Below are 27,331 nucleotides of genomic sequence, written 5' to 3' on the forward strand. Positions count from 1 at the left end.
GGAGAGGGATAAGCAAGAGATCCAACTCTCCAAGAGACAATGTAAGGGGCAGAGTGCAGGGCTCAGGTGCAGGGCGCGGCTTCTGGCAGGAGGAATGAGTACAGAAGAGGTAGGTTTGCCTGGTTGGTGGAGGGAAGAGGGAGTATAACATCTGCCGCCTTCATCCTGCTCAGTAAATCATGAAAAGAGCAGAAGGGTGGGGGAGGGTTGAAGGTACAATAGCTGATGTAGGGAAAGAACAACTAAGTATCAGAGATCAGAGTAGGATTGGATCCTCTGGTGACTGACTGTGTGTCTGAGGTTGACAACCATTAAAGTGAAACCAGCCAGCTCAGTTGTGTGGTTTTCTTCTAGAAATACTCAGCTCTTAGGTGTAGGGAGAAGGCACTCATCCAGGCTTGGCGTCTTGAACAGGGAAGGGCCAAGGGAGAGGATGCAGACACGGGGTGTTGGATGGATGCACTGGTGGATGGATGCACTGTTTGACAAGGTCAGAGAACTAGGGCTGGTGTGTATTTCAGGAGGTGAACTGGAAATGGTGTTCAGCAAGCTTTTAGACTGTGCAGCCTCCAAATCTGCACTTTTAGCTCCCTGCAGCACCTGACTCACCATGTGTGGTCAAAGCTTGCATAACTGAAAGCACATAGGAAAATCAGGGTCTTGTCTGATTACGATGCTCATGCTCCACCTCCTCTGTGCTGTGGTCTTGGACCTCTTTTTTGGGGAATGATGTCTACAAATGAAGCTGAAGAGTTGAAAAACATGCCTACTGAAAAGTGCAAGTGGCCAGCACTGATCCAGGAGTTCAAACCATGCACAAGCCAGACTTTCAAAAACAATTCTCTTTGCTCCTCCATCTTGTTTCTTATGAGCCAGGCGCACTTTTTTCTCTCTCTGGGTCTGCTAATCCTCCTTCACGTCCTCCCAAGTAGACCTTATGTTCCTCTTCCTTTTTTCTGACTCTAAATTGCGCTTGTCCCCTTGCTGGCTCAGCCCTCACCTCCGTGGAGCTGACAAATCTGCATCTCTTGCACGGCTACTGCTTCTCTTCCACCCATTCTACTCATGCCATGGACCAGGCATCTCCGCAAAGCCTGTACATCCCAAATTCAACTCCATTTGCCCTCACAAGCCTCTCTTCTTCTGGACCTGCATTTGACATATACAGTTTACCCTAACCTTCTTTTTCTCCCATATTCCTGGACTCTTCTATGTAAAGACAGTGTTTGGCAAAGGTTAATATTTGCATGGTACTTTTTTTTTGAGGGGGTAGGTATGGAGATATCAAGAAAAAGTTACGAAAATAGAACTTTTACAAAAAGTACACAAGTTTATTGGGTAAGATTCACGGCACGGGCAATGACCCACTGTCAGCACACAATTGTGGGTTGCATCCTCAGAGTCTGTTCACCTCCTCTGCTTAGGGGCCCTGATTTTTTTCACTGGGGTATTTATCCTCTCAGCTGCCCCAGGCATGCTGAGCTAAATCCCAGCTCCAGAGGTGAGCCCAGACTGGCTGAACACAGTCCTATCTTCCTGGCTCCAGTGATGGTTCAGAGCTGGACACAGGCTCTAATTTGGGCTCTAGAAGCAAAACCCAGGATGTAAGCAAGAGTAATTGGAAGAAACCTTTTTTCCTTCCTATGAACAGGGACCTGGTCTGCTGAAGCCTGTGGCTGTGTAAAGGGGCCTCCCTGTGTGCACTGAAGATGAATACACACATGGCAAAGGGGGGAACAGAGAATCTGCAAGGAACCCCATCTTTGGTGACTCCGAGTAGCTAGATCAGTCCTTACTTAAAATGAGCACTCCCTCCAGACTTCCAGGCTTGAGAGTTCCTGGATTCCTCAGACCTACCTGGGTCCCATTTTCTGGCACTTGCAGATCAAGAGTTGTACCCCGTAAATTCACAATCCCACTGCCCCGAGAAGCAATATCGATACTTTGGGTTTAATTTCTCCCATATAGTTTTAATGCATCTATGTATATACAATTTTTTTGTTACATTAATAAAATTGAAAATATATACTCTTCTGAAATATTTTAGTTGATAATATTCTTTACTCCTTTTTATGTTGGCCCAATCTATCATGATTGTTCTCAATTATCAGATGACGTCCCCTTCTAGGAATATTCCATAATTGAGATTTCCATTAGGGAACATTTACATTTTCGTCTGTTTCTCAAACTATAAACGTGCCATTCTTATACACGAGTTCTTTTACTTCTAAAAAGTGAAACTGCTCTATCTCTATAAGTGAAATTGCTGGATCATAAAATACATATATTCTTAAGGCTGTATTTCACCCAATCGCCCTCCAGAAGGAACTTCTATTCCCATCAGCAAGGAGACAGGTTACATTTGACAGACCGGAGATGACCAAAGGTAAAATGCTCACTAAAAAGAAATAGCCACTTGTTTGCTGCATATTTACTGTGTCTTTTTTCTGTGCCCAACACTGTGGCAGGTGCTGGGGATACACCAGCCTCCTCCTAGACTTGTCTCTGGATCCTTCCTTCTCCAAGGACGGCAGCTTTGGAGAAATGTCTAGCTTTGTGGATGACTTAACAGCACACACATCATGATGTTAGATAAGTGGCATCAGAGAGAACACTTAGGAGATGGTAGAGTTCCATCTTGGCACAGATGGTGACATCGCCGCAGGGGATGCTGCTCACCTATGCTTTCTCTTATGTTCAGGTGTGGCCAGAAGCCTGGAAAGCTCACACCCCTTGCTGGCAGGGTTCTGCTGAGAGAAGGCTCATGGAAGACACTCGGAAGATGCTGGGAGGCAGCAGGCATTGTGTTCCAAGAAGACACAGACTCCAGCAAGGGCAGGGGCAGCAGACAACCCAGGTCACCGCGGGACACGCAGGGCTGCAGTACCTTCCCTCAGCTACCCATGGCTAGGCAAGTCAGCTTTTCTGTTTGTGCCCTCATCCTGTTTAACAATCCTTACCTTAAGTCCTTCTCTGTTTGAAACATCTAGAGTGGTTTTGTTTCCTGACTGACGGAATCGCCCAACATCTAAATTATCCTTGAAATTCCATGAGGGGTGATGAGCTGTGCCTTAGACCCACGTGGCATCTTTCCATAAATCTAACAGAGCCAGACCTTCTGGAAGCAATGGAAGAGACTGCTGGGTTTTTGTTTTGGATTTTTTTTTTTTTTTTCCCAGCTAGAACACCAGATGAATTCAGTAAATGGCTTTAAGCTTTGAGAACGCAGCTTGGATGCAAAATATGTATCCTTAAACACTTGGCTCCCTCAGGAAGATGAGATCCACACGTGAGGCAGGTACATACAAACAGAAGCCAGTTGGAGAGAGCAGCAGATCTATGACCCCTGCTAATGCTTATCTCATACTCACATACACTGGGAGCATAGAGTGACGACCAGGAAAAGAGAAAGCAAACTGGCCTCACGCTGGACTATGTCGGCAATCCCTGTTTTGCGGAGTGTGTACGGTGAGATCCACACAATACAATGTTCATGGGACATGACTCTATCCTCTGCTGCAGTGAGAGGGATGTGGGATACTGTTGTTTTATAGAAACTGCTAGTTGTGCTTTTCAATGGTACAGAAATAGTAAATCGACCCTGATGCTTATTTTTCTTTATGTGCTCCAACACACTAGAGTATGAATGTGTGAATCACATAGGGGTGCTCCACAATATGAAATATCATAGACATCCCCTCCCGTGGCCAGGACCCCTTCCCTACTAAACATCAATACTGAAAGCAGTTTCTTTGTCCCATGCATAGAAATACAACCAAACCTGGAAAGCAAACGTGGGGAGGCGAACAAGACACAGTGCCATCCCCTAACTCTTCTCCTCCCCGTCTTCTCCTTCACTGTCGTCATCACGATAAAAGATGTCTCTGAACAGAAAGACCTGCCTGGGTGCTGCGGGACTCTGGATTTCGGTACCTTCTTTCTCCATCTTCTTCTCTAACTTTTCCTTGAGCAGAGGCAGGGTGGTCTCGTAAAGGTAGTCTATAATCTCTAAAAAAAAGAAATGTTAGTAGGGGCAAATGCAGCCAGGATTCAAACCCTGGCAAGGTTTCTGCTGAGTGCCAGAAGAAGGTCATCATACACTTCAGGGCAGTGTCACCCAAACCTATGGTTCTGGAATACTGCTGCTGGGCAGACTGAGTGAGGCTCTCCTGTCTGCTAAGAGAAAATTTAGACTCTAGACGCAGCTTGGAGGTTAGGATTTAGGATGTATGGGACAAGGCCCAGGTATATATGTGTTCAACAAAGTCCCCATAGGAGTCTGATGATCTGAGTTTGGGAATACCTAAAAAACCCACAAATGGCTGCAGAGAAGGAACTGGACGTCTTAGGTTTATTCTGGAATTGTGTGTGTGGCGTGGTGTGTATGTGTCATGTATGTTGTGTGTGCCCAAGATGGTGATCCAGGAACACTCACAGTTATTTACTGAGTGCTTGCCACACACCAAGCACGCTGCTGACCACGATTCATCTATTATCTTGTTTAGTACCTTTGAAAGTCCTGTCAGGTGGGGATGAGGATGTGACAATCTGTACCATTTTACAACTGAAGAAACTGAGGCTCCCAGAAGATAAGTCACGTGCCCAGGGTAACACTCCCACACAGGGTACCACCTGCTGTGTTCTTAACTATTTCAATGTTGGAAATACTGACCTGGAAAAGTCTTCTTCTGCCAAAAGGGAACACAGGTAGCTTTCAGCTTATAAAATTTAGTTTGAACATAGGATGGAGGAACATCACTTTAGAAAGGAAAAGATAAAAAAAAAGTTAGCATCGGTTTCAAAATCTGGCCATTTCACCACTGTGTACAGAGCACGCTGATTCGGGAGAAGCTACAGACAAATCCCACACTCTTTACTGCAACACTTAGGGTAAATGCGTTTTTGTCATAATCCAAATGCAGATGTCCCCTGATTTTTTATTTTGTGAAGCTAAAAAAAGCAGATGCTTATGATATTTTGGTGAGTCACATGTATTTTCAATTTACGCTAAGGACAGAAATGACCAAATCAAAAACTGTTTCTTAAAGTAAAAATCCCTGACTTCATGTACTGGACACTTTTTCTTAGACAACAAAAGCATGACTTACTTGTTTCTAATAATTACTCTAGTAGTTAAAATAATTAGTGTGAATAACTACTCTTATCAGATTCTTCCTCATAGCAACCACTAGCCAGATGCACAGTGTGTCTGCACTGGGCTACGTGTCCTCCACGCACGATCTCCCTGGTCCTCATTATGGTCCTATTAAACCATTTTATGGATGAAGAAATTGAGGCTCAGACACAAGTTAGGGAACAATGTGCCCAAAGGCAGCTAGACAATCATCACCAAGAGTCAGTGCCAGGTCAGTCTGACCACAAAGGCCAAGTTCTAAGGCCCCTATGCCTTTCCTCTTCTGCAGTGCCGTGTGCCCAATGGGGCGTACTGCAGACCCAAGCTTGGGCTTGGACAAGTCACAATAATGGATCTGGATGTTTTCAAACCCATGAGGCATTCATTATATCTCAGTAGGCGGACATGCTTTCTTTATATCCTGCCTAAATAATTCACAAGAGAGGCTTTAAGACTCCAAAAAGACTCAACTTTTAAATTTACTTGATTATTTTTCACGTTTAAATTCATTTTTAAAACTTGACAATGCACTATTTTAAACAGTATTGGACTAGATGCCATCATCTCTATTTTATGGTTTTGAGATTTATTAATCTTAAGTGGAACAATCTGTTTTTAAAATACATAATTTTACTAAAAAACATTAAAAGCCCATAATTTAAAAATATTTTATTTATTCATTTGAGAAAGATACAGAGAGAGGGAGAGGAGGAGAGAGAGAAAACTCATCACTGAGCAGGGAACTCAACTCGGGGCTTGATCCCAGGACCTGAGCGGAAGGCAGACATCTAAGCCATCCAATCCAGGTGCCCCATTTTAATTTAAGAACTTGTGATCTGAAGCAACATCATAAAATATACAAGAATTACTGGAAAAGCCCAATTTTTCAAAAAGTGGTTTGCTATTCTTTACAAAGAGAGGGCTTTGCGGCCATGAGTGCTTCTCAAGATGGGAGTTGGTGGGTACAGAGCAAGGTCCCCTCTTTCAAAGCACCTGCCACCCTCACCTCTCAGGGACCCATGATACTGAGCAGTGGGCTTCCCACCCCCTCAGGTCACCTGGAAAAGGAAAGGGTTTGGAACCATGAGCATGTCTGAGACATGGCAAACTTCCCATTCTCCAAGTTACAAAAACCAAACTAATCGTTCTTTGTCCATAATCCCAAGGTGCTAGTAACTATGAGACCCAGTTTAAATCCTCGTGGATCAAGGACAATGTCACACTTCTGAAAGTCAGCCAGGTGGCAGCAACCCTGCCCCACTGTCCAACCTTCCAAAATTAAATGCCAAATGACACCTAACACCCCTGCTTCTGAGAGCTCATCAGTCCCCGCACACCACAGCCCTCAAAAATCTGCTCTGCTTACGGGGATTCACTTTGCGAGCGATAAATTGATGCCGAGAGTGGTGGCCTCTGTCTTCAGTAGCAGGAAGGGTTTCAAAACATAAGGACAATTCACAAAAAAGGCTCATGGCAAAGGCCAGCAGAGGTAGCTTATAAACATAGGAAAGTTCACTTCACCCCCACAGATGAGAGATGCAAATGAACATGGCCCTCAAAGTACCAAGGGAGCCTTGAAGGAGGAACAGAACCTTCACATGGTCCCAAAATATCTCCCACACCCTTTCTTATCCCCAGGAGAAACACTGGTATACAGTTAAACAGCGAGGCAACATGGCAGATGCCACCAGAGCCAAAGAATCAAAACTCAGAATCATGGGCCTCACGACATGATGATAAAGACACAGCATCACCTATGTCATATTTCTGCCTAAAATACAAAAACCTAACCACGAAGAGGCACCAGATAAACTCCAAGCAAGGGACAGTCTACAACCAGCCTGTGCTCGCACACGTCCTCAACATCCCAAAGACACAGAGATTCCTGATGGAGAAGACACTAAGCAGACAGGACAGTTAAATGTGTGGAGCTGGATCGGATGGTAAATCGGGGGGAGATGCTATAGAGGACATTACCAGGACATCGTTAGTGGGGAAATTTGAATGTGGACTGTGGTTTAGAGCACAACACTGCACCAGCATCTGATTTCCTGAATTTAATAACTGCACCGTGATTATGCAGGATGACATTCTTGTCTAGGACACGCTGCCCACCACTAACCCTGTGGTTAAAGGAAACTACTTTATTCCCTTGGAAGTGGGAGCGGGAGTGGGAGTAGGAGGGTGGATGATGGAGCAAATGTGGCACACTCAAGAATGTATGATTTGGGGCACAGGGTTTGTGGGGTCTCTATGAGTCATTCAACTTGTTAGCTCCCAGAAGCTCTCACTTTGCACATGTTTCACTGACACTTCCTACGGGTCTTCAGTGAGGTGGCGGGGTAGAGGAAGGGTCTGATTGGCCCAGGCACCCTGATCAGAGGCTCTATATACATGCACATGCAGAATGATTTACATGCGAATCCCATCAAATCTGTCACTCACAAGGCCAGCTCTCACCTTTCAATTAGTCTCACACTGAACACATGGCCTTACCCTATGGCGCTTGCGAGGTCTTCCCAGTCTATCTCGTTAGTGTCCTCCACATTTACCTCATACAATCTACGAGAAAAAAATGAACACAAGGTTTTTGAGCACACATCAGCACGAGGGATACCCTCGTGAACTCACATACGTCCCAGCTTCCTTAGCCCAGTGAGGTTGGCATGCCAGCCCAAGGTCATTCACCACAAAAAAAGCCATCTCTCCTCCTCCTGGGCCCTTTGCATCTCCCACCAAACCGTGTTGCTTTCCCCCAGTAAACAGTCCTGCAGACACATAGTAATGGCACCTGTGTGCCCAACATCATCATGTGCCAGAGCTGTGTTGAGACTTTCACACTTGCTGAGGTCAGGGGAGTACCTCCGTTCCATAGCAGAGGGAACGGGGCCAAGGGCCTGAGTCACTGGCTCAGGGTTTCATGACTATTGGGGCGTGCCAACACTGGAGCCCAGGCCTGCCTGACACGATGGCCTCCTCAGGGCTGCTAGTCTCTGTGCTGCCTCTGGTAGAAGGGAGGTGGAGGCACCACAGACCAGGCCATTGTGGAGAACTTCAAGCAGGGCTTAGGACACAGAGCAGGAAGGATGAGGCTGGACAGGGTGGCCGAAATCCCAAGTTTCTTCTGCTCTTTGCTGTTACCCATTTGGGCTCATGAGCCCAGCCCATGAGCCTTGATGGCTTTGGAAATAAAACAGGCCTGTGCCTCCCCTGCCTTCAGTGGAGGGAGGACTCTGGGTGGACCAGGAACCAAAGACAAAACCAAAGACCAGGCAACAGTGATACCAACTAAGCCATGCTGAAGAGCAGCAGGGCTCAGCTAGAATTGACCTCCACTTGCCAAAGGACAGACTTTCACCCACACAGAACTTTCAAAGTCTGAGACTACTCCATTTATCACGTATGCAGTTCATTTTACATGCATTATTTCACTTCTCCTCCCCAAAACACCAAGAGGCAGGTACTGTTATTATCACCCTCATTTAAAAGGAACCAACCAAGACCTAGAAAGGCAGGAAACATCCCCAAGGTCATACATGTAGGGAGCACTGAAAGATGGCTCTGAACCTTAGCAATGTCACTGCGGATTGTGCTGCTCAACAGATACTCTTGGGTGAGAGAGAGAAATAGAACAGCATTGCTTTCTATTTCGGTACCTTTCGATCAGGTTGATTTTGGCCTGTAGGGCATTAACTCCACGGTATACATCCCGACCATTTGTCATCCTCTTGGTTAGGATTTCCGTCCTGTGTGAAAAGAAGCAAACACACAGTGTCCTTTCAGGGGTGAAGTTTGCATTGATTTCCAGCACTTTTCTCACCTACATCACCATTACTGAGAACTAGTTTCTGACTTGTGACTCGTCACCGCTAACATTTTCCACCACGGAGAGTATGTCTATTTCCTTTCTGAAAGTGGGAAATGATCAACAAAATGATAGAAAGTTGATAGTTACTGAAACTGGATGAAGGATACAAGGAGTTCTAAATTCTTGTGTGCTATGAAACTTCTGTAATACAAAGTTACAAAAGTGAGAAGAGAAGCAGGTGCTAAAAGAAACTGTAAGCTCTATTTTTGATTGTCTTAAAACAGAGGGACACTGCTGTTGTGACTGTCACCGGCTCTCGGGAACACCAAGAGAGATTTAGTACAGTCATAAATGATTCCACTAAAGACCCAAAGCTAATGGCTGGAGGGAAGGGTGACTGGAGCTCCTAATGAGAGCTCCAAACAACCCAGTCAAAAATATTTTTTAAGTACTCCTCTCAAATAGCAAAACTGGTCATGATCTGATGGATAGGATCTCTAGCTGGATAAGGGGATTCACAATACACATTATGAGGATGATGCTGCTGTTCATACTAGCAACCCTCTGTTCGTTTGAAATGCATCCTCCAGGCGCCTGAGTGGCTCAGTTAAGCAACTGACTCTTGGTTTCAGTTCAAGTCATGATCTCAGGGTCTCAAGATGAAGCTCATCACCGAGACTGCTTAGGATTCTGTCCCTCTCCATCCCCCTCCAACCTCTGCCACCCCAAGCACATGCTCCCACTCAAACAAATAAATGAAACATATCATCTTTAGGTCATTTCAATTTATAGGAAGGAAATCTACATTCAGGTTTCAAGTTTCCTGCTCTTCAAGTTAAAAAGCAGTCACTCTTACACATCCTCCTAATTACACTATCCTGAAGCATGGCTGCTCCGCAGCATTTCCCTTTTAAAACACTGATCTATCATCCTCCAACTGCTTATAAAACACTCCTTCTTTTAGTCTAAACTATAAGGGTAGAAAAGGACCCCGGTTCCTCCATATTAACATGCTTTGTCCCCTAAAACATCATCTGTTCTGTGGAGTTTATGTCCTAGTGTGTAGACTTCCATGAAAATAAACAGGTAATTCTGTGACAGAATTCTTTTTTTTTTTTAATTAATTTTTATTGGTGTTCAATTTACCAACATACAGAAAAACACCCAGTGCTCATCCCGTCAAGTGTCCACCTCAGTGCCCGTCTATGACAGAATTCTAAGGTAACAATAAATGATATTAATTTAGGAGTCTTCTTTTAAAAAATATACCAAACTCTGGATCTCACTCTCATTTGACACTGATGATGACTGCATGTCCTGTGTACAAGGTGTGGGCCATGAGCTGTGGGACCCCTACTCCAAGGGGCCCTGCAGCAGCTGAACACCCAGCTCAGAGACCTTGCAGGACTTGGAAAAGCCACGTCAGGCAGAGAATGTGCAGGGAGGTCAGGACTGAGAATGCTACTATGTGACAAGTGTGTCTTAAAAAGTTCTACAGTAGGGATCCCTGGGTGGCGCAGCGCTTTAGCGCCTGCTTTTGGCCCAGGGCACGATCCTGGAGAGCCAGGATCGAGTCCCACGTCGGGCTTCCGGTGCATGGAGCCTGCTTCTCCCTCTGCCTGTGTCTCTACTTCTCTCTCTCTCTCACTGTGTGCCTATCATAAATAAATAAAATTAAAAAAAAAAAAAAAAAAGTTCTACAGTGAATACCACACCTCAGCTAGTGAGGATAGAAGAACCACCGAACAAGACAGGCTTGTGGAAAGGGCAAGCTACTGCATAGCACCGTGCTTGTGATCTCTCTCCTAAAGGGGAGTTTTGTGGGGTTTTTTTGTTTTTGTTTTTGTTTTTTTATGCTGCAAAGAGACAACTATCTTGTTTTACTAAAGACTTAGCAAGGGACAGAGTGAAGAAACTAAAAGTCAATAATGGGTATTAAAGATGTTCAGGTTCCTTTTGAGGAAACCACATGATGAAGCAGGGTAAGTGAAGTGCTAACTTGGATCGGATGCTGATACTGAAGTGGTTGGAATGGCTGGCCAGAGATGATCATTCTTGCCATAGAAGGCTTTGTACACACTACTCACACAGCTCTCCTTACTAATCCCACTCATCTCCCCACTCTAATGATGTGCGTGGTGTGTGTATGTGGGGGGGGGGGGTGGGAAGGAGGGAAATATCTTGAAATTTATATAAGAAGCCTTAAAACTTACCACTTACTTTTACACTGCATCCAATTTCTGGTTTCTACTTTGGCTTCTACTTCTACCCAAGATATGCCCTTGTAGAGTTTTTCCCTAACAATAGACAAGCAGCCTTCAGGATTATCTTGGAGTTTAGAATCCACCTCTTTTAACTCATGGGGAGACATTTTCTTTAGAATCACTTCTTCAACAGCCTTGATAAGCTTCTGGGTTTCCGTCTTACTCCAAGCACCGTGATTTCTTGCTACAGACATAAAAGGATGATTTTATAGTTGCTATTTGTTTTCAAGCACAGTATTAAGAAAAAATGATAGTGATGGATATATCCCATTACACATTCGTCCAAACACATATACCACCAAGGGTGCGCCCTAACAGGAACTATGGACCTGGGGGATAATGATGGGCCAGCATAGATTCATGGACTGTGTCATTTGTGGAAGGGAGGGAAAGATGTTGATAATGAGGGAGGCTGTGTGTACGTGGGCGCAGGGTACATACGGGAAATCTCTGCACCTTCCTTTCCATTTAACTGTGAACCCAAAGCCACTCTAAAAAAATAAAGTCTAAGGGGTGCCTAGGTGGCTCAGTCAGTTAAGTGTCCGACTTAGGATTTTGGATCAGGTCATGATCTCAGCTCAGGTCATGACCTCAGGGTCTTGAGATCCAGCCCTGCGTTAGATTTCATGCTCAGCGTGGAGTCTGCTTGATATTCTCTCTCCCCCTCCCTCTGCTCCTTCCTCCTTCACCCACTCACTCTTTTCTCTCTAAAAACCTAAATAAATCCTTAAAAAAAAGATAAGTCAGGCACTTTTCAGAAGACAATGGGCAACATCTCAATACACAAACATACAACCGTCAAACATAGCTACACACAAATTAAAATGGAACCACTTCTTTTTAAGGAACACTGCCAATGGGGGCTGGGAGGCTTAGTTGGCTAACCATCCACTTTTGGATTTGGCTCAGGTCCTGATCTCATGGCTCATGAGATCAAGCCCTGCATCAGGCTCTGTGCTCAGCAGAAGACTGTGGGAATATTCTCTCCCTCTGTCCACCAAGCCCCCAACCCTGCGCTCATGCTTGAGAGCCCTCTCTCTCAAATAAATAAATCTTAAAAAAAAAGGGGGGAGGGGAACCAATGCTAGAAAAGTCCTTTCTTAAGGCAATGTATGTTTTTTTATTTCAAAAACATTGTTCTTGTTTCTGAGAATAATGTTTCCCAGGTGAACCTGGGATGTTCTCAAACATTTAATGGGGACAAAATACCCACACACCACCACTCTGGTGGCCAAACCAAAGATATCTGTAGGCTGGTTTGAGGCCTCTTCCTCAGCCTGACTGTGACCATCTAGACAAGGAGGATGAACCACAGATGGTTTGATGCCCTCCTCAGAGGTTGCCTTGAAGTTCAAGTGCCCTTTGTCATTGTGGCCTGGGGTCACAATGCAGCCCAGTGACCCACTGGGAGCTCCTGGGGAGAGTTATAGACAATATAAAGTGGTGGTGTTACTTTTTCTCCACAATTTAGATGAATATTTAAAAATCAAGAGTACTACAGGAAAAAAAAAATCTACACTACACACACACACACAGACACCCCAAATCCAGACTTCTGTTTTACTTCTCAGAACCTGGAAGAACTGGCCACACTGAGTCCTTGCATGGCTCCAGTGGCTGGATGTGGTGGCACAAAAGGCATGGCTCCCAGTCACGCCAGGTCCACAGATGCCCGGCCACTCCTCCTGCCACACGGCCCTGCCATGTGATGGAGGATGTCACCCCTTGTGGGCTGTCCTCTTTAAGCAACTCAGGATTTTATAATGCAACAGATAGAACCAAGAAAACTTTTTATGAAAGAGGAGAAAAAGACACAGGAGTTTTGGAAAAGTCCTTGCCTAACCTCTGTTGCCCTCTGGTGGGGGGTACCTCCTCCACGCTGGCTCTGCTACCCGCCAGCTCCCTAGGGTATTGGTCAAGCTGGTGGTGAGAGCTGCGCTGAACGGGACCAACCTCAGGTGGCAGGAATCGGGCTTGTGAATAGAGGCTGTGTGGTTTCAGAAACATACATGAGGAAATGCAAAGAATCAGGATGGAGGACGGCTTAAAAAGTGCTCCCTCAGAAGACAGGCAGGCCTGGATGCCTGCACCAGGGGTCCGGGGGCTCATCTGCTCACCCGGGGGGCACCAGAGACCACCACTTACGACTGCCAATTTGGGAGAACTTCAGGGCAACGGAGAGGCTGCTTCGAGCCACCATTTCGCCAATCTTTTTCCAGTCGTTCCCATGCAGGGAATGGTATATCTTTAACTTCTCCATATCTCCTTTGCTATACCTGAGAGAGGGGAAACATGTCACAATTCTCAATTAAGTACAAGATGCCCGAAAAACTGTATTTTCGGGGTGCCTGGGTGGCTCAGTTGGTTAGGCGTCTGCCTTCGGCTCTGGTTGTGGTCCTGGGGTCCTGGGATCGAGCCCTGAGTCGGGCTCCCCGCTTAGTGGGGGAGTCTGCTTCTCCCTCTTCCCACTGCTCATGTTCTCTCTTGCCATCTCTCAAATAAATAAGTAAAATGTTAAAAAAACAAACGAAGTGTATTTTCTTCGCAGTTCCCTGTAGTTCTGAGAAGAGTTGCTGGGACAGGCTGGTCCCAAGGACCAAAGCTCCCGTCACTTCCTATCCCAGCATCTTGGATATGGTCACCCTATAAATCAGTCACTGCAGTCCCAGGCCATAGGCCTGGCTCAGTTACACAGGAGCCAGAGCAAATAACTGGGTCACTTTATTCCCCATCCAAACCCCCAAGGCTTTGTACTGCACACACAAAATACCAGCTCCTCCATGTGCCTACTAGGCCCAGTGCTCCCTAGAGTTCAGCCCCACTAGCCTTCTTTTCCTTCTTCCTCTTTTTTTTTTTTTTTAGAGATTTTATTTATTTATTCATGAGAGACACACAGAGAGAGGCAGAGACATAGGCAGAGGAAGAAGCAGTCTCCCCACATGGAGCCCAATGTGGGACTTGATCCTGGATCACGCCCTGAGCCAGAGGCCAACACTCAACCACTGAGCCACACTGGTGCCCGCCCCGCCCCCCCCCCCCCCCCCCCCCCCCCCCCCCCCCGCCACTAGCCTTCTTTAGGCCTTTCTCCCCTAGGAGCCTCTGTGCTGTGGTGAAAATGGCCTTCCTCCACCCACCTGGATGGTTCCTGAAACCCCTGCGGGTGGCCCATCTTCAGCGAGGCTGCCCCGACCACCTGAGCATCCTGTCCCCTTGCTGTTCTCCTCCAGAGAAAGCTCTGCCCCTTTCACTGCACTCCCCACAGACAGGCAGTAGCACATCTAGGGGTCCCATCATTTACCCATCTCTTCCCCTAGACCAGTGCGGTCCAACATAAATGTACCATGAGCCATATATTTAATCTAAACCTTGTAGTGGTTGGGTGAAAATGAATTTTATATCATTTTAATAAATTTAATAAAATACTAGATTTTTAAAAAATTTTTATTTATTTATGATAGTCACACAGAGAGAGAGAGAGAGACAGGCAGAGACACAGGCAGTGGGAGAAGCAGGCTCCATGCACTGGGAGCCCGACGTGGGATTCGATCCCAGGTCTCCAAGATCGCGCCCTGGGCCAAAGGCAGGCGCTAAACCACTGCGCCACCCAGGGATCCCTAAAATACTAGATTTAATCCAATATATTAAAAATGTTGGGATCCCTGGGTGGCACCGCGGTTTAGCGCCTGCCTTTGGCCCAGGGCGTGATCCTGGAGACCCGGGATCGAGTCCCACGTCGGGCTCCCGGTGCATGAAGCCTGCTTCTCCCTCTGCCTGTGTCTCTGCCTCTCTCTCTCTCTCTGTGACTATCATAAATAAATAAAAATTAAAAAAAAAAAATGTTAATCATTTCGACATGTAACTGGGATCTGAAAGTATTAATGAGATATTTCATGTTATTTCCTTCTAGCTCCAGCATGTATGTCACTCTTACGACATCTCTGAACTTGGACTAAATTGATTTCAAGTCCTCCTCAGCCACATGAGGCTGGTGGCCACTGCGATGGACAGGACGGTTCTAAAGGGCATGTCCTACGAGGGCAGGGGCGCTGTTGTTTCTACACCATGGTATCCATAATGCTTGACAGACAGCAGACATTCAATAAATATGTAACAAATGGCTTCACACAAATACTCAATTATTTAAGGAACGTACAGTGTATTAATCCCACATGAAAACAAATATTCTAAAGACAAGGACCAAAAAAAACACTAAAAGTGGATTTGGAGATTAAATCCCTTCAGTGTCTAAGTGAAATGAAAGCAATCCTTAGGGCATTCTATAATTCCTTAATATGGGGATGGGGAATGGTGGTTATGTTATTACTAACTCAATCTAAGAAAGCCTTAGCAAACTACTAACCGTTCTTGAGGACAGTGATCCAGAACTACTTTCAACAGTGCCTAGCACTCTCAGAAATTCAACTACAAATGCAGAGTGCAATTTAGTAGAAACCTATAATCCTTCAGTAAAGAATCAAGCTTTCTAGCAGTTTCCTTCTCAAGGCAGTCAGGGTATTTCTGAGATTAAAAACAAATTAATCAACAAAAAAGGAGGAGAAGAGAGAGAAAGTAAGGACATAACAATGAGGAAACAGGTACTGACCTCTGAAGTTCCCCAGGGCTTTAAAACTCTTTGATTTTTGACTTTCTGTGGGGTTTTTTTTCCAGTTAAGAATCCTTAACTTAGAAAAAATATTCTAAGGGCAAATGGTTAGCATACACAAATCATGTGGTGCAAACAAATGAATTAACTTTCTTATTAGAATGACAGACTTCTATTATTCTAAACCTTTCATTCCCATGCTTATGTCGCAGTTAGAAAAATTCACCTCAGCTGCCACCATTCATTTGCCAAAAGCACATTCTTTCAAGTCTCACTTAAAATGTCATCTTTAGTGAATATCCTTAAGGCTCTGTCCACAGATGTCCAATCCCAGGGCTTGGGAAAAAGGGGAGGGCAGGTATTAGTCTTCAGGCAATCTTTTCCTCTGCTTAAGGTGTATTTTTTTTGGTCAAAATTTAAGAAACCAAGGTCATATCAGTGTTTGGAGGTCAGATAATACGTATGTCTTGGTTTAAAATCATGCAGCTAGGGGCGCCTGGGTGGCTCAGTTAAGTGTCTGTCTTCACCTCAGGTTGTAATCCCAGGGTCCTAGGATTGAGCCCCATATCAGGCTCCCTGCTCAGTGGGAAGTCTGCTTCTCCCTCCCTCTGCTCCTTCCCTCTCCCTCTCTCAAATAAATCAATAAAACCCTTGAAAAAAGTAAAAAAAAAACAAAAAAAACAAAAGACAATGATGCAGCTACCTGGAACACAACTGGCCCTGCCACTAGATTTACTAAATCTGCTTTCCAGAGTGAGATAAAGTAGCTGAGCCACTGGTTGCTTGTCTGGGCCCTCAGAGGGAGAGGCTGATGCCTTCTTGCCTATTCCCTCTCTCCTAAAGCAAAGTGCTTACCTGTAGCTAACACCTGAACTATGCTAGTTTTATCTGGAACGTTAGGAACAAAATATAATTGGGTATTTTACTTGGGGAAAAAGGGAGAATGGCTATCACAAGACACTCTGCATTGTCACTACCGACCCACTCCTATGTGACCTCCTGTTAGTGTTTATCCCACCTTCAAATATTCACTAAAAACTCAAAGAATTGTGCTGAGTGCTGAAGGGAACACCGCAATGAAAGGGAACGTTTGAGGGGGTGCCTGGGTGGCTCAGTGGGTTGAGTGTCATGGCTCAGGTTATGATCTCAGGGTCCTGAGATGGAGCCCCACGTCTGGCTCCCTCTTCAGCAGGGAGTCTGTGTCTACTTCTCCCTCTCCCTGCTGCTTGTGCTCTCTCACTTTCTCTGTATCTCTCAAATAAATGAAATCTTAAAAAAAAAAAAAAAAGGAAAAAAGAAAAGGAATGTTTGGGTACACAGGGAGCTCAAAAATTAGCAGAGAGCAAAGAACTTTATGACTTAACATTAAAGAGGCATGGTACACTTAGTGCTAAAAAAAAAAAAAAAAAAAAGCCAAGGATTTAGAATGGGCAAGATCACAAGTGTTTACTAAAGATGCAGAAACTGGGCAGCCTGGGTGGCTCAGCCATTTAGCATCGCCTTCAGCCCAGGGCGTGATGCCTGCATGGAGCCTGCTTCTCCCTCTGCCTATGTCTCTGCCTCTCTCTCTCTGTCTCTCATGAATAAATAAATAAAAATCTTAAAAAAAAAAAAAAAAGAGGCAGAAACTGAAATGGGCTCTGAAGATATACACCTGACCACAGACATACAGTCTGCTTTCACACACAAAAGATGTTCACGGTTTTTTACCTCTAATGTGTTGTGGACATTCTGATTTATACCATCAGCGAAGACCAGAGAAATGTTCTGCTCAAGCTGCTAAGACTTTTTCTTACCTGCCTTTGTAGTTATTGATATCAAACATCTTCTTTGCTCGATAGTAAACAAGCTTCCAGGGCCGGGCGATGCCCTTTCCTAAAGCCAGAAGAAAGGCAGTCAGGGGGACACATAGGTTTGAAACGGAGTCACAATTGTAAAAGGAACCCAGCATGGCTCCTTTTATTTTTTATTTTTTATTTTTTATTTTATTTTATTTTTTTTTTGCATGGCTCCTTTTAACACCATGACCCTAGACCCTGTGTCAAGGCTGGGATCTCACACACCCTGCACAGCGCCAGGTGGGAAGCAGATGCACAAAATCACCAGAGTCCTCGGAGAGATCTGAAAACTACCTGCTTACTATGTCAAGGCTCTCATTTTTGGTCTACCAAATTCCAGGGAAAGGCCCTTATAAAGCAAAGTATCATTAACAAAATTTGATTCAAGAGCAAAGGATGCTAAAGTGGAGGACACATGCCAACAGTTTCCCATAAGATTAACAGAAGAGCTTTCCAAACAAGCAAGCTTTGCTTGCTTCCTCACTCTAAGGACAAAATGGCCTCTTGACAGGGGCGCCCTAGTCTGTTTTCTCTTGTGCACTTGATAGAACACCTAAGAAATCATCCTCTTTAAATTCAGGGATTTTTTTTTTTCAGTCTGATGACGTGTTGCTTCATAACTTTCTCACTTTCCAAGGACATCTGCAGGAGGAGGGTTCCAGTGGCAAAGCACAGAGAAGGCAATACTTGGAAAACTTCGAAGACCCTGGTGCACATAAGAATGTGCTTTGGGGTGCCTGGGTTGGGTGAGCATCCGACTCTTGATTTCAGCTCAGGTCATGATCTCAGGGTCATGAGATTGAGCCCTGCATCAGGCTCTGTGCTCAGCAAGGAGTCTGCCTGAGATTCTCTCTCTCTCTGGCTCTCTAATAAATAAAATCTTCTAAAAAAGAATGCGCTCTGTGCAGCATATGCAAAACAACACATAATAAAGACTGGGAAGAGAAACCAAAATGATACTTATTACCAGGTAGGAAAGCTAGAAGTTGGTCGTGTCACTTTTTATAAAATCTGTAAAAGCGCTATACTGGGGAGACAAGAACACATTCCAAATGCCCAAAAGTACAGGCTGTCAGTAAGAATGCTACTGAGTTAGCGACAGATGGGGCCAGGCAGGGAAAGATAAGGGAGAGGCCCAGAGTTGGGCTCCCATAAATCCCAAGGACACCAAGGCTCCTACCAATCCCAAGGAAACAGAGATAAGGCAGCAAAAACAGGAAAAAAAAAAAAAAAAATCTGGCTCCCTAGCTCCAAAATGTTAGGAAGTATTTCCCTTTGATGGCTAGCAAGTAATCACAGAAAGTTTTCACCAGACGTGAAAGACCAGACCACAAAGAAATAAGTCCTTAAGGATATTATCAGTAGTCTTTGCTCAAACCAAAACTACACAAGAATCTCAAGGCCACAAGCTTCCCAGTGAGTTCTCAATAAAAGGCTGCCACTAACAGCCTTTAGTGGCAACCCTGTTGGGACCCCTCTCACTTCTGAGAGCTTTCTCTGTATCTTTGCTTAATAAACTCCTATCGCTTTACTCACTTTTCATTGTCCACGAGATTCATTCTTCGATCCTGTGAGAAAAGAACCGAGCTCTCCCGTATTACTACTAACCACAGCAGCAGGTAACATGTACCACGTGGGCCAGGTGCTGCACTAAGTACTTACCATGGGTTCTCCCTTTAGGGTTGGAAGGCTGTGGATGGTCAAAAAGCAAATAGTTTTAAACTTACCAATGTGCAATCGAAATGCATATTTTCTTTTTAAGTCGGTGATCACAGATTTCTCCTCTGGGTATCTGTCTGTGTACAGCAGTTTGTCTGCATTCTCGATTCCTGTCAGGGACAGAAATTCTTGCACGTTTTTCTCTAGCTGCTTATTTTCCTTTACAGAAAACTTGCCAAATCGAATAGCAACACCTAGGATTTGGGTGGTGAGAAAAAGTATGTATTGTCAATAATGAGAAAAGCCTACCACCTGATCTTCAGCAATTACAATAAGGTAGCCCGCCAGCTGCCAGCCACCCCCCCCCCACCACCCCCAGCAAACTCCCCGCCCCCTGCCGGCAACAGCCCCTGGCACTGGAGGTGAGCTTCCCTGGCCTGGCTGGCTACACTACCCCGACCCCTGCTGTGGACCTCTTACCCCTTCAAGTATAGCATAAGCCCCTCAGCTCCCAAAGTCTTCCCTGGTCATCCTCTTCCAAAGTGATCTTCCCCATTTATTAATCTCTTTTGAAAATAGTTATTTTTTTATATTAAAAAAGAATATACATTCATTAAAAATTCAAGCAGTATGGAAATAAACATCTAAAAGCAGCAACCTTCCCCTTTACTCTCTTCTGCTACACTCCTCTCCCCAAGGTGGTGCTGTGAATTGGCCAAGAAGAGCGTGAATATTCACATACCCTCTATGCATACCTATGTGGGGTAGGGGTAGCAACGTCACCATGCTTTACATTCTTTCATAAATCCCTTTTATAACTCAAAGCAACCAAGTTTTATTATGTATTGATAGTCTTATATACTATGTTTTTCTACGCTTAGACTCATTTTAAGAGTATCTTTTTATAAAATACACAAATAGAATGGGACCATTCTATAGATACTACTCTATGAATTATATTTTTCTTGTCTGTTTTTTCAAGTGAATCTTTTCAACATGATTAACTCCGTAAGGCCAGCATTCTACTTTTCACAATGACCAGAAGTACTGGGCCTCACGGAGCTACTCAGTAAATAATTACTTATTTGTGGCACACAGCCTTAAATTTGTAGTTTACTCTTCAAATTCCATAAGCTTTCTGGGAGGTTCTTAAAACAGTGAAATTAAGGAGACTACACACTGGGTCCTTGTGTGAAACGGTGGCCACTATGACCAGCCTACCCTCAACTTAATACCTTGGGGAAAGAAGCTATAGTTCATCAATACTGTTTTCATTTTCTTTTACTACTGCATCCTCCCCAAGGGTTCAGCCACTGGGCCTCCTCTTCTTCTGGGCTACACTGGGCTCCTCCACCCCATCCTTCTGTGCCTCCCCTATCAGAAGCTAGGTGGAGAAGACCAAGAACCAGGCTTCTAGACCCAGGCTTCTCATTTTGCTAATTTTATGGCTCAGATAACAATTCAGGAAGGAGGGGAAGCTGAAGGCACTCTAGAGGATGCTTCTTGTGAACCTAGAAATCTGCATCACTCACAAAACAAAGGCAGGGGCTCCCGAGGCAGACAGGAAAGTAGACAGGAAAGTTTGACAAATATTAAAGTGCCACCAGCTCACCCTGTGCTTTAAATTCCTTAAACCGCCCCAAGTCATCCCGGTACATCCGCTTGATTGTAGTGGCGGCCCTTTCCTTGATGTCTGGAATGAATTCTTGGAGCTGCTTCACAGCGGAGTCCAAATCCACATCTGAGTCACCCGAATCTCTTGAATCTTCTGATAGATATTTTGTTTCAGAATCTTTGGCCAATTCCAAGTGGATTTCCTCTTCATTTGTAGGTTCTAAGCTGTGAGGAGAGAATTGGATGGACTCACATTAATGTATCACTTGCCCTAGTGGATTTCCGATTCTTTTCTTAAAATGATCCTTACTTAGGCTAGACAGTGTTAGAGCTAGGAGGGATGTTGGAGCTGATTTGGTCTGTGACATTTGGACTCTCTGATGTAATTTTACTAATGTGCACACACCTCAGAGGCCAGGAGGCCTGAAGCCCTATTTCCAGGATGTGCTAGTTATTTCTTATGTCACTATATCCCAATTATTCTTGTGTCAGATACTGACTTCTTAATGAGCTAAGCCCTGTTCTATCCCATGGACATTCAAGACACCTCCCCCTTAACCCTTCCAAGGACTTAAATTTTGTGATAATGGTTACTAATCAATTAAATCACTATTCAGGGTCCATGTGGTTACAGTTCCTTTGCTGCAGGTGACAATGGCCACATTTTCCCCCTCTGCTTAGTTTTCTATGCATCTGTCACTAATTAATCCCCAAACTCTGCCAGATGTCCAAATCCCCTCTATGGTCAATCTTATCAGCTAACCACTCAGGCAGGAAACTTAAAAAAAAGAAGAAAAAGAAAAATTGTGTGCATTTGTCTGAGCAAAGGCTCAGCAGCTTTCAGAAGGCCCACAGCCCAATACAAGTTTCAAACCACAGTCCTCAATATGCCTGCCTCATATCAGCATTTCCCCTGATGGAGAAGAGGTGAGTGGGCCCCACTTACTGATACCACCTGAAGTGGCATCCTCTCCCATTGAACTTTTTTTGTGGGAAACCATTTTAGGCCAGGGCTACCTAACAAATATAAGAAAGAAAAAAAGAGCCATTGAGTAAAAACGGGGAGAAAAATCTGTCCCAAGTCCTAGGAACCAAGATAAAGTGGTTTAATAAAAAAAAAACAAAAAAACAAAACAAAACAAAACAAACTGCTCTATTATAAATGCTGTGTTTATTCTATCAGCCAGTTGACTTACACAATAATTATATAATTATGCCTAAATTTCTTTTATTAGGGAGAACCCTACTTCAAGGTCTTTCCTGCTCTATAAAAATTCTAAGTTACATGATCCTTTTCTTCTGTGTTATGCACACAGACAAAGGTAATTCAGAGGTCTTAGGATGCCCTTTTATTTATTATTATTTTTTAAAGATTTTATTTATTTATTCATGAGACACACTGAGAGAGAGAGGCAGAGACATAGGCAGAGGGAGAAGCAGGCTCCATGCAGGGAGCCCAATGTGGGACTCGATTTCTGGACTCCAGGATCACACCCTGGGCTGAAGGTAGATGCTTAACCGCTGAGCCACCCAGGCGTCCCTTAAAATGCCCTTTTAAACCTATTTGTAGAATTTCAGGGATGGCATAGTTCTCAGTGAAAATCCAATATAACTGCTTTACTTTATACATGAAGAAAGGAAGCTTCCTGCCAAGTGACTCAGTTCAATGTATACATCGTTCTGTACATTTGATGGTCTGTCTCTCTATGATTTCTGCCATTTACTACAGATGCACTGGATAAAGAGGTCATGGGCAGAATTCACACAAAAGACATACACACCAGGAGACACAACATTCCCACGTTACCTCTGCACCTCTTCCAAACAGGCCTGGGTTTTCTCCTCCTGTGGCCTGGGTTTCGCACTTTCTTCAATCAGGGCACCATTACCTTCTAGTGAATCAGAATGTGCATCCTCAAAGCTTGCAGCAGGCACTGTGAAATCACCACCTGGCATTACGAGACTTTCAGCAGAAGACCTTCGCTTCCTCTTCTTAGACTTTTTCTTCACTCGACCAGCAGTCCCAACTTCTGCAGTCCCAACTTCACTGACCCCTTGCCATTCTTCTGTGGTCCCAACTTCACTGACCCCTTGCCATCCTTCGGAGTACGCATTCTCGACACTACCAGGCCCAGCCAATGCCTCAAGTTCCTGGTGGTGTGAAATTTTTCTCTTTTTTTTCTTACGCTTTTTTTTATCGGCTGCTACTGGTAGTTGTGGGATTCCGCCCTCTGGGCCCACAGAAAGCAGGCCTTCCAGCTCCTGCGGATCCGGATCCGACTTGGGCAGGGCGAGCCTAGCAGGTGGGCTCTCCTGCTCAGCATCACAGGAGGCCTCTTTCCTCCGATGTTTTTTTTTACGCTTTGTCTCCTTAACTCGACAGTTCAGCTCTTCCAACTCGTTTTTATGTGACTTAGGAACTGAATGTAGTTCACCTGCTTCAGGATCTTTTGCTGGTTTTTGTTCCTGGCTCACATCAACATACACGACATCGACATCCCTCCTAAAATTCTTTGGGGTGTTCTCGATATTTTCTTTATCCACTAGGACATACACCACACCTGTTTCCTCATCCACTCCTGAATCTCTGTGCTTTTTCTTTCTTTTCTTTTTGGGTACAGAAGTGGCCATTTCAGTCTCATCACATATTTCTGATTTTTTCAAAGGGGAAGAAAGAAGATGCTGGAAATCCTTTCTTTTTTTTTTATTCTTGGTTACACGAGACTGCTCACTTGCCAGGGGGGAGTCTCTGACACTTTCATGGGGATGCCTTAGATGTCCTTCCTTATATACAGAATACTTTTTCTTTTTCTTGTCAAAAACTGGAGTATGAATTTCCAGTCTGCTCGATTCTCCTTCCATTCTGTTCCTGTGGGGAAATGACAACAATGGTTTATTTTGGCAAAGCATTTATTTATTTTTATTTGTTTAAAGATTTTATTTATTTATTCATGAGAGACACACAGAGAGAGGCAGAGACATAGGCAGAGGGAGAAGCAGGCTCCTCACAGGGAGCCCAATATGGGACCTGATCCCATGACCCTGGGATCATGCCCTGAGCTGAAGGCAGATGCTCAACCATTGAGCCACCCAGGTGTCCCCTGACAAAGCATTTAAAACCTCACTCTCAGGGAAAAAAAACAAAAAAACAAAAAAATCACAGAAAATTAAGATTGTATGACAAATGACAAGGCTAGTGTCATGATCATAAATTTTGTATTATTCTAAATGCACAGAAAGTTCACTGTAATTTGCTGTCTGGTCCCACTGGCTTTATGATATGGTAAAAAAAAAAAAAAAAAAAAAAAGTTAATAGAGATTAACAGTACCCAGCATGATCAGGGCCCTGTTCCCCTCCTGCCTCATCTTTTACCTCTCCTGTCCAACTTTGTGCTCTAGCCACACATGCCTTTTTTTGGGTTCCTCAAACATGCCACATTCTTTCCCTGGCTCAAGGTCTTATACCCTAGGAGTCCCTCTTTCTAGAATGCAATCTGCAGCCTCGCCATCCTCCCACTTCTTTTCATCCTTCAGAGCTTGGCTTTAGTATGGCCTCTTCAAGAAAGCTCTCCCTAGCTAAAGAGTTACATTATGATACTATGTCTACTAAGTTTAAAACCACAAAACAATTTTACATTATCTTTTTGGATAACATTTGTCTTTTCTGATAACATTTATTTTATAGGTGTGGGGATTACAACTGGCAAATGCAGAGATCAGGGACAGTACAGAGCCAATTTCTCTTATATTTGTCATCTTTCATTTCTTTTATTAATTGGTGGTAATGAGAACAAGGGTGTTTGTTATATTTTTATTTACACTTATTTGAATGCTTGAAATAGTTCACTTAAAAAGCAAGAAGTAGAACAAGGGTACAGATGGCTTTCATTTGTATTTAAAAACAAGCAACTAGGGATGCCTGGGTGGCTCAGTGGTTTAGCACCTGTCTTTGGCCCAGGGCGTGATCCTAGAGTCCTAGGATCGAGTCCCACATCAGACTCCCTGCATGGAGCCTGCCTCTCCCTCTGCCTATGTCTCTGCTGCTCCCTCTCTGTATCTCTCATGAATGAATGAATAAATAAATAAATCTTAAAAAAAAAAAAAAGCAAGCGACTAAAGGATATACACATATAAGTATTTACAAATGGGGGAAAAGGAGGAGGAGGAGGAGGTGATGGAGAAAGAGAAAAGCATTCTTTGACTCCCTGGGTCCATGCATTCCAAGGTGATATACTTTCAGAGCAAGCTGTACTTCACCTTTGTAGCACTGAGATCATACTGTACTTTAAAGAATAAAATGCTTAGTTATTTAACTAGTCATTTCATGTCTGTCTGCTCTGCTAAAAAAGTAAACTCCCAAGAAAGAAGGCAGTTTGCCTGTCTTCTTGCCCTCTGTATTTCCACCATCTAGAATCCACATTCTGGAATTCCTTTAGAGATAAGTTTCCATGCATCTTTGGGTGACACGAGGTAGAAAGGCCTCTAGGTGCCTCCACTGAAGGGGAGGTCCTGGGACCGGGGGATCTGACTTATGGGGATAAACCCACATGTTCTTTCATACTTTTCCTTCCCTCTAGCCACACAATTCTCAAAGCATCTTCACTACCCATGAAAAATTAGGGACCCTATCCCTCTCCTGTATCTTCAGGCTGTCTCTTCTGCAGTGGCTCCCTTCTGGCCACATTAACTTCTTTGTAGCTTCCACCCCCACTCCTCTGCTGAGACTGCTCCAGTAAGAGTGCTTATGACCTCCAAACCACTAAATCCAAGAGACACTTTCCTAGCTCATCTTTCAGGACTTCTTAATAACAATGAACAAAGCAGGTAATTTATTTAAGTATTTTCTCCTTTCTCTCTCCACCATCCTTTTTCTTTCTTTCTTTCTTTCTTTCTTTCTTTCTTTCCTTCTTCTTTCTTTTTCCTTCCTTCCTTCCTTCCTTCCTTCCTTCCTTCCTTCCTTCCTTCAGTACCTCTTAAATTTCTCCCTCTGGTCTCTGGAACTCAGCATGACCTTTTATTTTTTATTTTATGATTTTATTTATTTATTCATGAGAGACACAGGTAGAGAGAGAAGCAGGCTCTATGCAGGGAGCCCAATGGGGGATCCGATGCTGGGTCCCGAGGATCACACCCAGGGCCCAAGGCAGGCACTAAACCGCTGAGCCACTCGGGCTGCCCGCAGCATGACCTTTTAAAAACATAGTTGCACCTCACCAAAACTTTTTATTTTTTATTTTAGATACAGAGAGAAGTGAGTGAGCATGAGGGGGAGTGGCAGGGGGGAGAGACTCTTAAGGAGACTCGGTGCTGACCCTGGAGCCCAACTCAGGGCTTGATCTCATGACCCTGAGATCATGACTGAGCTGAAACCAGGAGTCGGACACTTCACTGACTAAGCCACCCAGGTGCCCACCCCACCAAAACTTTTTATGGTTTCCCTGTCATTCTTAAGATCAGGTCCCAAATCCTTATAGACCTACCATGCCCTTCGTCATCTCGTCTGGTCCACGTCTACCTCTCCCCCTATCATTTTTATCTGGGTTTCAGACACGCTGCTTCTTCTCTCAGTTCCTAGAATGCACAAGTCCATTTTCATTCTCAAGGACTTTTCAAAAGCAATTTGTTCTGCTGGTGATGCTCCTTCCTCTGAGTTACCTTTCTTCGCGTTAACTGGTCTCAGTCCGAAAGTCGTTTCCTTAAGAATGCCTCTCTCTAATCGCTGCCTGGGTGTCGGCTGCCGGGACGCAGCTGCCCTCTAGCACTCGGTGCCGCCGGAACACGATCGGCCTCCCTAAGGCTGGCATCTCGTCGATCTGGCTCCTAAAGGTGCCCTCGTGCTCGCCACATCCGGGGACAAGCATCTGAGCCCACCGGCTGGGAACACGCCCTCTCCCGCCACTTGTGAGGTGCGACAGAAACCCTGCTCGGTGACCGGCGCTCCGGGGCCGACAAGGGCGGCACGGCCCGGTGTCCGACTCTCGACCCTGTCCTGCCCAAGACCCAAGCCTCGGCCCCCGCGGGCCGGCCTGGAGACCAACGCCATAGGCGGCCTCTGCGAGGCGAACGCCCCACCACACACCACCGGACTCCACGCGCGCATCAAAAATCCCCAACAATCAACGAGCCGAAAAGCTTTTCAACCTACCGCCCAAAACGCCGCCACCTTTTTTCCAATCCGGAAGTGCAGCGGTGGTGGAAGCGGAAGTAGTCACGCGTCACTTCCGGTTCCCGCCTCGGCATCACGCTGCCATGGCAACAAGCACGCCGCCGCGCTTTGACGTAGGCGTCGGAGCCGGTGGGTTTGGTTCCGGGTCCTCCCGGAGCGCAGTGGTGTAGGGTAGAGTGTGATCCGAAAACACAGGGGACAGAAGTCCCCGCCTGGCCTTCTGGCTCGCGCGTGCGTTCCACCGC

At 44.9% G+C, this 27,331-nt stretch overlaps 1 protein-coding gene across 2 annotated transcripts; it reads right to left on the reverse strand.

The window, feature by feature from the left end:
• Positions 1-1,310: 1,310 nt before the first annotated feature.
• Positions 1,311-27,114, reverse strand: TTF1 (transcription termination factor 1). Of its 2 annotated transcripts, XM_041725991.1 has the most exons (11): positions 27,066-27,114; positions 22,728-23,789; positions 20,919-21,145; positions 19,375-19,560; positions 17,606-17,684; positions 13,352-13,482; positions 11,156-11,390; positions 8,791-8,880; positions 7,631-7,696; positions 4,673-4,758; positions 1,311-4,008 (listed from the first exon to the last, which is right to left on the reverse strand). In XM_041725991.1, the coding sequence occupies exons 2-11, from the start codon at positions 23,780-23,782 to the stop codon at positions 3,827-3,829; spliced, it is 2,337 nt and encodes a 778-aa protein (XP_041581925.1). In that variant the 5' UTR covers positions 23,783-23,789; positions 27,066-27,114; the 3' UTR covers positions 1,311-3,826. The 2 variants fall into 2 exon arrangements, 1 of the variants encoding a protein (XP_041581925.1); XR_005983163.1 differs by lacking the exons at positions 1,311-4,008; positions 4,673-4,758 and having other exon boundaries at positions 11,163-11,390.
• Between the last annotated feature and the right edge of the window lie 217 nt (positions 27,115-27,331).

The sequence above is a fragment of the Vulpes lagopus genome, chromosome 12 (genome assembly GCF_018345385.1).
Source record: "Vulpes lagopus strain Blue_001 chromosome 12, ASM1834538v1, whole genome shotgun sequence".
NCBI classification, from domain to species: Eukaryota; Metazoa; Chordata; class Mammalia; order Carnivora; family Canidae; genus Vulpes; species Vulpes lagopus.

Excerpts from the sequence above, each read along its gene's own strand:
- TTF1 (XM_041725991.1), bottom strand. The coding sequence starts at position 23,782 with ATGGAAGGAGAATCGAGCAGACTGGAAATTCATACTCCAGTTTTTGAC. Across the intron at positions 17,685-19,374 it reads TGCATTTCGATTGCACATTG|GAAAGGGCATCGCCCGGCCC; the intron begins GTAAGTTTAAAA and ends TTCTGGCTTTAG. Across the intron at positions 7,697-8,790 it reads AAAATCAACCTGATCGAAAG|ATTGTATGAGGTAAATGTGG; the intron begins GTACCGAAATAG and ends TTTTTCTCGTAG.